Source organism: Bactrocera oleae, chromosome 4, assembly GCF_042242935.1.
Source record: "Bactrocera oleae isolate idBacOlea1 chromosome 4, idBacOlea1, whole genome shotgun sequence".
NCBI lineage: Eukaryota > Metazoa > Arthropoda > Insecta > Diptera > Tephritidae > Bactrocera > Bactrocera oleae.
Window position 1 is genome coordinate 15,711,595 of NC_091538.1, and position 11,564 is coordinate 15,723,158.

Here is an 11,564-nt window from a genome sequence, read left to right on the forward strand (position 1 = left end):
TATGTATTTTGGTGACATAAAGTGAACATGTTATCTTAGACATACTGCGATTTGGTGCTAAAAATATTTAAACAGTTCATATATTTGACGAACCCTCATATGAACTTATAAAGAACTTATTGTCAATACATAATAAGTTATTCTGTAAGCATTAGTTGGATGCCCAATTTAGTGGGAAACGCCCACCACTAAATTTAAATTGTTGATAATTCACTTACACTCGCGTTAAATATTGTGCATATATATAGCTGTATGTAAGTGAAAATGTGGTTGATTTCGGATACGAAATAAAAGGTGAATTTAACTTTATAACAAGATATTAATGTTACAATTAAAATTATTATAGATAAATGGGTCCGATGGTGAGCGAAGCGATGTGTCTATTCAATCCCGCCAATGTCCTGATTCTCCTTTGGCTGATCAAGAAAAGTTAACGCGTGCGGAGCGGTGTCGATCAGAGCTATTTCGGCTGGTGGTCGAAACGAATGAAGAGTGTTGCGCGCAGGATGGCTATTTTGTCAAATAAAGTGAAGAAGTTGCGGGAACCATGCTTTTTGTTAGTTGGTGGTGCAAAAGCGAGTAATTCAATACTTAAAACGTTCCGGTATAAGTATAAATGAATATAACTCAAATGAATGCATTTTAGATACTATATTTATGCTTATGTATACGAAGTTATGCCCGGTCGCAACACTTGCACTTTACTATTGTGGTCTATCAAATCGTGTAGATTGCGTTATCTCTTTAAAGTAAATATAATATGTATAATTATAATCATTAAAACCTAATCCAATATATATATTAGATTTGCTAGTCATCTTGCAGAGATAACATGCATAGAATTCTTCTCAGAGCGATTATTAACATAAAGTTACAGCAAACGACGCCTAAACGATTGAAATAGTCAACAGTTTTATTTGAGGTTTCACGTACGCAACAAGTACTATTTACATTTTAAACGGTTCAAAAAAAAAATTATTGCATTTATTATATTTTTATAATACATATACACATATTCGAAAAAGAAAATGGTTTTTGTTTGTGTGGATGATTTTGAAAAGAAGGCACATAGTGTGCTGGAGAAGAGCGCATTGGATTATTATCGTAGCGGAGCTGGTGAACAATATACGCTTAACTTGAATCGAGAAGCGTTTAGAAGGTAAATTACTACGTTGTATAAATATTTATATTTCAAGGGCTTGGAATATACACAAATCTCGCTGTACTATATTAAAGCGCTGTTACTTTTGCGACAAACCCCAAAGCTTTGGAAAAATTGCGATTTATGTCTCAACACAGTATCCGTCTCGATATATTGACCCAGCGAAGTCGACTCTCACCAGTCTAAAATATACGTATTCTCGTGGTCGACAAAGTAGCCTTCGAGGCGGCGATCTTAAACCAGATTCATGCCAAATTTCGTGAAGATATCTTGTGAAATTAAAAAGTTTTCCATACAAGGACATAATTTTGATCGATCAGTTTCTATTGCAGCTATATGCTATAGTGGTCCGATATCGGTTCTGGCAAAGGAGCAGTTTCGAGACGAGAAAAGGCGTGTGCAAAATTTCAGATCGATATCTCAAAAACTGAGGGACTAGTTCGGGTATATACAGACAGGCGGACATGGCTAAATCGACTCGATATGACAGTCTTTGCCTTCTTCGGAATACGTCCACCGCCAGAAAATCACGCTCATCTTCAAAGAGGAAGAGTTACCGTATATTGTCTTCAAGCGCTCTTTGGTTTCACTACGCGATTTCACTTACAAAAAGAAGAATCTATCCACTGACTTTTATTGCACCTTTTCCATTTTTTTTAATACGCGGGCAAGCTTCCTTCTACACGCAGTCAAAACAAAAAAATGTAAATTTGCTATTTATTGGAAAAATGTATACTTGGATTTTGGACGATAGAACCATCTTTAGTACTAACCTTACTTCTAGTCCATTATACTCGTGTTAGGGCTATTCTGTTTCTCGAATAGTCATAATCAAATAATTAAATCAATAATTTCCATTTCTCAATACTACTCATGATATGATCCTTATTGACAACATAATTTTAGAAATAAGCCGTAACCAATCTTTAATTTAACTGATTATTTCAGAATCCGCATACGTCCGCGTTTTCTGCGTGATGTCTCTAGCATTGACACTCGCTGCAAAGTATTGGGCATTGCGCAAAAATGGCCCTTGGGAATTGCACCCTCAGCTATGCAAAAATTGGCGCATCCGGAAGGCGAGGGTGGAAATGCGCGTGCAGCCGGCAATGCCGGCTCAATTTTTATACTAAGCACACTATCCACCATGTCCATTGAAGAAGTCGCGACTGCTGCACCCGACACCAATAAATGGTTTCAACTTTATGTTTATAGAGATCGGTAAATTGATTTAAACTTGCTATTGTAATTGCTTTATCAAAATCATTCTTTTCATTTTTAGTTCGCTTACCGAACAAATGGTACGACGTGCTGAGAAAGCTAATTTCAAAGCAATAGTTCTAACCATCGACGCACCAATATTCGGCCAACGTCGTTCAGATGTTCGCAATAAATTCAGCCTGCCGTCACATCTTCATCTCGCCAACTTTGAGGGTATCAAAGCTGATGGCGTACGTAGTGATAGCGAGGCAATTTCTGGTATCAATGCCTACGTTTCCAGTCAATTCGATCCGACACTAACGTGGAAGGATGTAGCATGGTTGGTCAACTTAACGCGGTTGCCTGTAATCGTTAAGGGCGTACTAACACGTGAGGATGCTGTGTTGGCGCGCGAATTCGGCTGTGCCGGCATAATTGTATCTAATCATGGAGCAAGGCAAATAGATACAGTACCAGCCTCAATTGAAGCACTTCCCGAAATCGTCAAAGCGGTGGGTAATGATCTAGTAGTGATGTTAGATGGTGGTGTCACACAGGGGAATGATATTTTCAAAGCACTAGCTTTGGGTGCTAAAATGGTTTTTGTCGGTCGTGCTGCACTCTGGGGTCTGGCTTGTGATGGTCAAAACGGTGTTGAAAACTTGTTAAATGTTTTGAGGAAAGATCTTGAAATTACCCTTGCTTTAGCTGGTTGCCAAAAGTTAAGCGATATCAGCAGTGACATGGTGGCACATGAATCCACTTATGCCAAATTGTAGACAATATTTGTAAAGCTATTACCCAGGGGATTAAAAATGAGGAGTATCTAAAAATAAAATATTTTCAATAAAATCGTGAAAGCGTTCGATGAATGAAAAAAGTATAAAAGTCTCTAAAATGTATGACAGAAAGGTTTTTTGTATGACATCATAACAATCGGTGAGATATGGTACTGAAAATCAAGTAACGAGGGTTGTAGCTATACCGTGACGGCGGAGGTGTGAGCCTGCTTTTCCAAGTATTCGATGTAGATAACAGTTAAGGTATCCCAGAAAACGGTAGTCATCACCTTTCCGGCCGATAGTATAGTAGTTGACTTCTTCACAGCAGGTTCAGTGAAGTACACTGTTTTGATTATACCTTCTTATGTGTCAATGGATCCATGTTTCCTCGCCCGCCTCGAAACACCTCGGATTGTGCTTAAACAACGTTTAATGGAAGTCGTTCAGCGGTCTTTTGATTTCACTTAAGCGGAATGAGCGACTGCGGGGTCACAGGCGGCACTACGCGATAGTAAATTTCTCTTGCGGTATTGGCGACATCGGCCTGTGAGGCTAAGTAACAGACTTTGAAACTCTCCTTTGAGTTCGATCACTGGCTTGTTAAATAAAAGTCACAATTTTATGGCTTTATTCTTGTCTTTATTTCTATCTCAAATAACTTAACGCTTAAACACTCAATTCGATAAAGAAGATCTGCTTCATGTGCTCACTACCAAAGTCTGTTGACATAATTGGCATTTTTAATTGTAGCTTAATCCATCCACTTCAGCCTTAATTTCATCCTCCTTTTTTAAAATCTGTGAGTATATCTTTGCTATTTGTGCGGTGATCTGCCTCGTTCATGTCTCTTTCTCTAATTCCATTCAAAGACATATTCGTCAACACTAATGTTGTCTTCTTCGATGGCCTCTCGCAACCGTCATTGTAATTCGAATTTTATTCCGTTTGTTGCCAAACCAAGTTGCTCCAACTCCTTTTCTAATTGTGGAATATACAGGTCGGGTAACTTTGCCATTTGAAAATAATTTTCTCTTTGGAAGTTTATTTGACAATCCCACTTTTGACTTCAATTGTAACGGATTTCTCGATAAATAATCTAGCTTGAAACTCTGCCTTGGTTCGATCACTGGATTGTTAAATAGAAGTTCCTATTTAATGGCTATACACTTATCTTTATTTCTAATTCCAACAACTTAATGCTTTATTCCTCATAATACGAGTTTACAACTTCTTACTTATGTCTCAATTGCTCTTTTTACGGTAACACTCTAACTAGAACTGTCCGGCAGCCCTTATATAGTACATCTTTAACAAAACTTTGTCTCTAAAACATTCTGGCAACTACGAATTCGCTGTCTAGTTGCTTCTGGCAATTTATCGCCGATTAGATTTTGTTCTATCATCCGTGTTCGTCACAATATATACAACTCTTGTCAATTATTGCATATGAACATATGCCAATCTGGCAGCATTAGCCAATGAAAAGTCAAAATTGATTGTCAAACTTCTAACCTAACAATACGCAAAATAAGCCGTTTCATCGTTCACAAACAAAACTATAGCTGTCCATTTTTACTATTTTCCATTTGTTATTATAAAGTAGTGAATATAAAAATTATAAAAAATGAGTTCTATCGGTACAGGGGTGAGTTTATATTTGAGACCGTAAAAATTGTCAGGCACTTATTCCAACAACGCTTTGTACATTTTATAGTATGATCTTTCGGCATCACAATTTTCGCCTGATGGTCGGGTCTATCAAATCGAGTACGCTGGTAAAGCGGTAGAAATGAGTGGAACAGTAATTGGAATGCGTGGAAAAGATGGTATTGTTTTGGCCGTGGAGAAAATTGTTACCAGTGGTTTGTATGAGGATGACGCAGCCACACGCATATTTACTGTGGACAAAAACATTGGTATTGCCATTGCTGGCCTTTTGGCTGATGGAAGATATATAGTGGATATTGCTCGGCAAGAGGCTGCTAATTTCCGCCAACAATTTGAACGTACAATACCTTTGAAACAGTTAACTGAACGTGTATCAGCTTATGTGCATGCCTATACGTTGTACAGCGCAGTGCGCCCATTCGGTGTTTCTGTTATATTGGCCTCATGGGACGAGGAGCAAGGACCACAACTATATAAAATCGAACCTTCTGGTACCTCTTTCGGGTATTTTGCCTGTGCTAGTGGAAAGGCCGAGCAACAAGCTAAAACAGAAATGGAAAAATTAAAATTTGCAGAAATGAGCGTAGACGATTTAGTTCAGAATGCTGGTAAAATGTAAGTACTTACATATTATTTCCATATACGAGTATTCAAAAGGATATATATTTTGGTTTAATTTTGTCAGAATTTACTTGGTGCATGATGAACTCCGAAACAAAGATTTTCATTTCGAAATGAGCCTGGTCAGCAAAGAAACAAAAGGCTTACATCGTTTAAATCCCCAGCCATGGTACGATCAGGCAGTTCAAAGTGGTTTAGCGGCAAAGAATGAAGACGATAGTGATAATGAGATATAAGATATTTTTTATTTAAATCGAAATCTCGATATAGTAACTAATCTATTTGATTTGGTTTAAAATATTTCAATATGGTTTGACCTATAAAAAAAAAAATCTCGTGCACACGAGAAATAAATGAAATTTTATAAGTATTGTTATTTGTGCTTTCATAAATTGGTAAGACTTCATCGAATATTAATACAGTGAAAGTCAAACTTTCAATATAAATTTTTATTGTGAATGGCAGAGAAGCATATTGGCGGTTGAGCAAACACAGCTGATGAACGGATTACTAGTAATTTATCATCAAAATTAAAATGATTTTAATTAAACGTTTTTGTAGTGGATTTCAACGCATTAAAACAATTACAAACACTGCTAAATCTGGAGACCGTCTTGATGTGCAAGTAAATAACAAGTGATTTGATACATTATTCAAATAATTTTTAATTGTAAGACTACAATTAGGGATGGATCAAAAATATAAGACGCCTGAAGAAAAATATATTTTTCGACTTAAATGATGGTTCCACTGCACATCGTTTTCAAGTGGTTATACCGAAAACAACGGACACAAAAGACATAAGTGTTGGAAGTAATATCAGAGCATCTGGGTGCATACAAGTAGCGCCCAATGGTCAACTAGAATTACACGCCGAAAATGTAAAAGTAATAGGTGTTACACAATATTAAAATTACCAACATATACGGAACAATAAAACTTATTGCTTCTTTTTAGCTGACGGCCATATAACAGATTATCCTTTTACGCCAAAGCAGCAGCATCCCCCTGAATATGTTCGTGAATTTTTGCACCTTCGTGCACGTGTAGATTACATAGCTGCGCAAATGAGATTGAGGCATCGTGCATTGAAGGCGATACATGACTATATGGACGAATTGGACTTTGTACAGATTACTACTTCTGTTCTTACAACAAATGACTGTGAGGGTGCTGGTGAAGTGGGTATTCCGTTTTATACATGAATAAAAATTAATGTGATCTATTAAACATTTTATTCTTTTAATATGCAGATTTTCAGGGTGCAGCCAGATTCTGATGTACTGCTCAAGGAAATGGCCCGACCCAACATTCCCATTGAGCAGAGTTACTTCGACAAAAAAGTGTTTTTGTCCGTTTCGGGTCAATTGCATTTGGAAGCCATGTCCTATGGATTGGGTAATACATATACATTAACCCCAGCGTTTCGCGCTGAAAATTCTAAATCACCACTGCATTTATCGGAATTTTATATGTTTGAGGCTGAATTAGCCTTTATAGAGGACATTTCTTCCTTGACCGTATTCATTGAGAAAATGTTAAAAAACGTTACATTACGAATTTTAGAATTAGCAACAGATGATTTAGAATTTTGTCAAGAAAAGGCGTTAGGTTCTGCTTTTGAACTACCTTGGCTGAAAGTCGCGTGGACCACTCTTAGCTACGATGAGGCTTTGAAGATTTTATTAGCAAATAAACAAAAATTTAAAACAGCACTTAAACCAGATGAAGGATTTTCTAAGGAACAAGAGTTATACCTCGCTAACCATTGTGGAACTCCAGTGTTCGTTGTTGATTGGCCTACCAATCAAAAGCCCTTCTATATGAAAGTGGTTCAAACAAAATCTGACCGAGTTCATGCTTTAGATTTGTTAATGCCTGAAGTTGGAGAATTATGTGGAGGAAGTTTACGCGAAAACGACGAGAACCGTTTGAGGGCACATCCAAATCTACCGCAAGACTTGGAATGGTATTTGGAATTGAGAAAGTTCGGCGGTGTTCCTACAGGTGGCTTCGGTTTAGGCTTTGAGCGCTACCTTCAGTTACTTACGGGAGTAAAGAACATACGCGATGTTATACCATTTCCACGATACCCACATAGCTGCCAAATGTGAATATATATTTACTGCTATAGTGTACTTTTAATACGATGTCATATATTAAATGAAGATGAAAAGTGGACAATGAATATTGCTTGAAAATATCAAAAAAAATACAAAAAAATTTTCTTTAATGTTAAAATAACACTGAACTTGGTGCCTCACATTTTAGACCTGATTGTGGTATATTTTGTGAGCTGATACGAAAATAGTTTTCCTAGTTTATAAGAAAAAGTAAAAATACACATATTTTAAAAGATATTAATTTATTTGGAAATTATATATCAAGAAACGCATAAGTCCCCAGAAATAATCAGCAATCCTTAGATCTTCACATTTACCTTGGTACGTGTTTCATTGTTTTTGTATCTTGGTGGAACGTTTACCTTGAAATATGAATTGTAGGTAAACCATCATCTGAGATCTAGTAGTAGCAATAAAGTTTATACTACCTACCTTATCGACTACAGTTTACCAAAATTTTATTTTTTTTTTGACATAATTATTAATATATACGAATTCTTAATATTCAGTTGTTTTGTGATTTATCAATTATTGATCTTACAATAAATAAATAAATAAATATAGTTTAAGCTTTAAGCTTAACCGTTATTTTACTACCGCCATATTTCAACTCGGAAGTGTTCCTAAAAATTACTTCAAGGATGTTTTTTGCAGCTACAACAACAGGCAGTCGCCAAGAATGATAAAACAAACATATGCATATGAGTGTAGCGATATCAGATAATAGTTCTTAGCTTCATAGAGACAATAAATAATAATGTGTATCGCTCTAAGTAATCTGAAAAAGGTATACACAGCCTAACATATAACCCCAAATACGCTACTTTGGGGACAGGATGTATTACTCCCTTATAAATAGTTTTTGCAGAGAACGTATATCATATTTTACGTTCTCTGGTTTTTATAATAAATCGAAATGTCAAAATATCTCAACATTGTGAACTGCTCACTGTAAGCATTCTTGTAATATCAGAGAACGTATATCATATATATATAATATACGTTCTCTGGTAATATGAGGTTTATATTTTAAACGTCAAACCTATACACATTTGTTTTCACAACATTTTCGCGCGTAAATGCTTTAAAGTGGGGAAAAGTGCGGTGGTTGCAATAAATTATTCGGCGTCATAACTTTATTTTTGTGTTCTTTTATTTGTTTACAACAGCACTTTATTAAGTTCAAAAACAAAACGTGACGAAAAAACCAAAGTCATGGCCACTTTAATTGAGCAAATGCTAACTAAAATGGGGCTACGCGACGAGCACAATATGCAAAGGTCAGTATCACTGACAGAATTTTCAAAATAAAATATATAATAATTCCATGCATATGTATGTCCATACTTTCGGTTTTTAGCAAAACTTTGGAATTGTTGCGTATTCTTGAGTTACGTTCCGCTAATGCGCCACTACAGCTAAATGAATATGCAAAAACAGTGCTCTGCGCGGATATTGCAACCACAGTGTTGGGCATAGCTTGTGATATGGTAATAAATTTATATTAATAATTTATAATTAAAAACAAAGTTTTTTTTAGGAACAAAATGTTAAGTTATCCACCTTGCGCAAATCACATTACATCAAACACAAACGTATGATTGAAAAAATCCTAGATGTTAATAAAATCGTCGGCGTGAATGACATATGTGTACAACTAAATATGACCGAAGTTTCGCAAAAGGCTGTGGAACTATTGGAATGGTATAAGACTGTTATGGCGAAAGAAAGTGCCAATGATGAAAATGATCTAATCCATCCTCAGTATGCAGCAATGGCCGTTTTCCAAGCTGCCAAAATTTTAAAACAAAAATGTTCGAAAGCGAAAATAATGAGTTTTAGCAATTTGCGACCAACCCAATGGCAACAACTTGAATTGCGATGGAACAAATTTTTAACCAAATATTATAAAGAAACATCTGATAAAAATCAAAGGCTTCGTGTTGGAGAATTAAATGAAGAATCCGAATCTAATACAGAGCTTTTGAAATCGCAAAGTTGTGTAGAAAGTAAAAAACGTTTAGCATCTTCTGTAGAGGATTATGAGAAATGGAAGAAGCGAATTTTAGCGAAAGCGCAGGATCAATTAAGGTATCAACTCAATGAGCAAGAAGATGAAATTGGGATTGATAAAGAAAATCTAATTTTAGGAATGTAGAAAATAAATAAAAAGTATGTTAAAATGGTTTTATAGTAGTATATGTGTTTAATAATAGACTTATTATATACATGATTATTGTTAAAAGAAGATTTAAAAAAATGCGTATTTTTTTAGAAAACTGAGAATATAATTACTAATTACTAACTGCTTTGTGTTGAGTGTGTGCTAGTTTGTACATTTTAAATATAGTTTTCCAATTATTAAATAATTATAGGTATACACATTATATATAGCATTAGTATCGGATTAAAACTATTAGTGTTGTATAATTTAACTAACTACTTGTCAATCATTGAAGTCATCTAATGCATTTTGGATAGTTTTAGTCGTATTCGCCGACTCTCTAGAAAGTATCACTTGTTCAAAATGGTTAAATAGAAACTCTCCAATGTCGTGTTTCTCACCATTCGGTTTGAAATCTGCATTAAATAATGAGAACTGTTATGCCTGCTTTCATTTGAACATTGACATGGATTTTTCCATACTCACCATTGTAAAAAATTAACTCAATTTCCTCTTCTGTATCTGGACAGTTATATATCAATTTCCTCAAGTATTTATAAAATTTTAATAGAATTTCCCGCTGCATTTCTTCTATTTGTCTTGTTCTTGTGGGTGGAAAATTTAATGTTTCGAAAAATGTTAAAATGGGTGTAGCCCCTTCCAGTGATATATAATAAAACCGCTTCTTAATAGGCATTCTAAAGCGATATACATCATTTTGATACGGGCGATATACTCCAGCACGATTAAGACGCACTGGGGGCAGTGGCTATTAGTAAATGTAGGTACAAATGTATAAATAATTTAATAATTTACAACGATTTATGCTATTTAATTACCTCCGCCTTTTCTAAATACGGACTTTCAAATTTTGATTTAATAAACAATTTGCTGGGTACTAGTATAACCAATCGATGGATTGCAAATTGTACACCATGGCTTTGTTCATAGTAATTTATGCGATCGCGTATACCGGTAATATTAGTATATGCTGGTAGGGTTAATTTCAAATATCCATGAAAATAATTAGCTGCCATACTTGACGCAGAATCCAAACCGTGGTTACCACGTATAAACATTGCATTGTCTATTGTGCTATGACCCATTTGAACCAAAGATATCAACCACCAAAGTGGCATATAGGTGAAACAAATCGCTGGCGGTATTAAATGCAGGCTCTCCGTAAATCTGAGGCGCACTACAGCTACTACAATAACGCAAAAGAAAAGCACTAAAGTGGTAGCATTGTAACAATATGCTCGGCAGATTATTGTCCAAAAGCGATTTTCTGGCAAATAGTGATTTTTATATTTAAAGTTTTCCAATAAAGCTTTATAAAATCGAAGCAACAAATCGGCGATAAAGAAAGTTACCAAAATATATACAACGTTATCTAAAAAATTAATATTATTCAAAATTAATATTATTATACACATATGTAGGTATGTATATTATACTCTTTATATACGTACCTATATATTTACCAAAGGCACTCATTTTTGTTTTTTCTAATCTTTTAGGCTGTAATTTACATTTTGTTTTTCCTACAATCTCACTAATTTCTTGGGAAACGCAAATTTCTTCACAAATTCGCATACTGCATACTAAACTTCCTAGAATCATATGGCTAATGCACCTACTATAAAAAGTAAGGAAGTCATAGGTTCGGCTGTATCTAAATATTTAATTCATTCGAATTTACAAAGGTCTAAGGCGGATAAAATAGAAATATCAAAGGCGATAAAAATGTTGCAAATCTGCTATATTACCCTAACGATTGAATTGACAGCCGTTGGTAAACAAAACTATTATACCTTATGTACATACATATGATTATCTATGTT

The 11,564-nt window shown here is 35.1% G+C and overlaps 5 protein-coding genes across 5 annotated transcripts; 4 read left to right on the forward strand and 1 right to left on the reverse strand.

Annotated features, from left to right (window-relative positions):
- Positions 1–889: 889 nt before the first annotated feature.
- Hao (Hydroxyacid oxidase) lies at positions 890–3,250 on the forward strand. The gene is made up of 3 exons (XM_014235729.3): positions 890–1,159; positions 2,111–2,383; positions 2,445–3,250. Exons 1-3 carry the CDS (start codon positions 1,029–1,031, stop codon positions 3,139–3,141), a joined length of 1,101 nt encoding a protein of 366 aa, XP_014091204.1. The 5' UTR covers positions 890–1,028; the 3' UTR covers positions 3,142–3,250.
- Positions 3,251–4,629: 1,379 nt separating this feature from the next.
- On the forward strand, positions 4,630–5,792 carry Prosalpha7 (proteasome alpha7 subunit). Its single transcript, XM_014235772.3, has 3 exons — positions 4,630–4,789; positions 4,859–5,427; positions 5,498–5,792. The coding sequence occupies exons 1-3, from the start codon at positions 4,769–4,771 to the stop codon at positions 5,667–5,669; spliced, it is 762 nt and encodes a 253-aa protein (XP_014091247.1). The 5' UTR covers positions 4,630–4,768; the 3' UTR covers positions 5,670–5,792.
- Positions 5,793–5,866: 74 nt separating this feature from the next.
- On the forward strand, positions 5,867–8,117 carry AsnRS-m (asparagine--tRNA ligase, mitochondrial). The gene is made up of 4 exons (XM_014235771.3): positions 5,867–6,058; positions 6,120–6,327; positions 6,391–6,614; positions 6,687–8,117. Exons 1-4 carry the CDS (start codon positions 5,969–5,971, stop codon positions 7,545–7,547), a joined length of 1,383 nt encoding a protein of 460 aa, XP_014091246.1. The 5' UTR covers positions 5,867–5,968; the 3' UTR covers positions 7,548–8,117.
- A 584-nt stretch (positions 8,118–8,701) lies between these two features.
- Positions 8,702–9,991, forward strand: Orc6 (Origin recognition complex subunit 6). Its single transcript, XM_014235722.3, has 3 exons — positions 8,702–8,836; positions 8,917–9,046; positions 9,097–9,991. The coding sequence occupies exons 1-3, from the start codon at positions 8,772–8,774 to the stop codon at positions 9,712–9,714; spliced, it is 813 nt and encodes a 270-aa protein (XP_014091197.2). The 5' UTR covers positions 8,702–8,771; the 3' UTR covers positions 9,715–9,991.
- Sting (transmembrane protein sting) lies at positions 9,740–11,489 on the reverse strand. Its single transcript, XM_014235723.3, has 4 exons — positions 11,193–11,489; positions 10,560–11,113; positions 10,207–10,489; positions 9,740–10,136 (listed from the first exon to the last, which is right to left on the reverse strand). The coding sequence occupies exons 1-4, from the start codon at positions 11,341–11,343 to the stop codon at positions 10,003–10,005; spliced, it is 1,122 nt and encodes a 373-aa protein (XP_014091198.1). The 5' UTR covers positions 11,344–11,489; the 3' UTR covers positions 9,740–10,002.
- Positions 11,490–11,564: the final 75 nt, after the last annotated feature.

What these genes read in the sequence shown, in the direction of transcription:
- Hao (XM_014235729.3), top strand. Translation starts at nt 1,029, where the DNA reads ATGGTTTTTGTTTGTGTGGATGATTTTGAAAAGAAGGCACATAGTGTG. An exon ending in AATCGAGAAGCGTTTAGAAG is followed by an intron (nt 1,160 to 2,110) that starts GTAAATTACTAC and finishes TGATTATTTCAG; the next exon opens with AATCCGCATACGTCCGCGTT. An exon ending in CTTTATGTTTATAGAGATCG is followed by an intron (nt 2,384 to 2,444) that starts GTAAATTGATTT and finishes TTTCATTTTTAG; the next exon opens with TTCGCTTACCGAACAAATGG.
- Prosalpha7 (XM_014235772.3), top strand. Translation starts at nt 4,769, where the DNA reads ATGAGTTCTATCGGTACAGGG. An exon ending in TGAGTTCTATCGGTACAGGG is followed by an intron (nt 4,790 to 4,858) that starts GTGAGTTTATAT and finishes TACATTTTATAG; the next exon opens with TATGATCTTTCGGCATCACA. An exon ending in GTTCAGAATGCTGGTAAAAT is followed by an intron (nt 5,428 to 5,497) that starts GTAAGTACTTAC and finishes TAATTTTGTCAG; the next exon opens with AATTTACTTGGTGCATGATG.
- AsnRS-m (XM_014235771.3), top strand. Translation starts at nt 5,969, where the DNA reads ATGATTTTAATTAAACGTTTTTGTAGTGGATTTCAACGCATTAAAACA. An exon ending in GAGACCGTCTTGATGTGCAA is followed by an intron (nt 6,059 to 6,119) that starts GTAAATAACAAG and finishes GACTACAATTAG; the next exon opens with GGATGGATCAAAAATATAAG. An exon ending in CGAAAATGTAAAAGTAATAG is followed by an intron (nt 6,328 to 6,390) that starts GTGTTACACAAT and finishes GCTTCTTTTTAG; the next exon opens with CTGACGGCCATATAACAGAT.
- Orc6 (XM_014235722.3), top strand. Translation starts at nt 8,772, where the DNA reads ATGGCCACTTTAATTGAGCAAATGCTAACTAAAATGGGGCTACGCGAC. An exon ending in GACGAGCACAATATGCAAAG is followed by an intron (nt 8,837 to 8,916) that starts GTCAGTATCACT and finishes TTCGGTTTTTAG; the next exon opens with CAAAACTTTGGAATTGTTGC. An exon ending in TGGGCATAGCTTGTGATATG is followed by an intron (nt 9,047 to 9,096) that starts GTAATAAATTTA and finishes AGTTTTTTTTAG; the next exon opens with GAACAAAATGTTAAGTTATC.
- Sting (XM_014235723.3), bottom strand. Translation starts at nt 11,343, where the DNA reads ATGATTCTAGGAAGTTTAGTATGCAGTATGCGAATTTGTGAAGAAATT. An exon ending in CGTATTTAGAAAAGGCGGAG is followed by an intron (nt 10,490 to 10,559) that starts GTAATTAAATAG and finishes ATTTACTAATAG; the next exon opens with CCACTGCCCCCAGTGCGTCT. An exon ending in TGAGTTAATTTTTTACAATG is followed by an intron (nt 10,137 to 10,206) that starts GTGAGTATGGAA and finishes TATTTAATGCAG; the next exon opens with ATTTCAAACCGAATGGTGAG.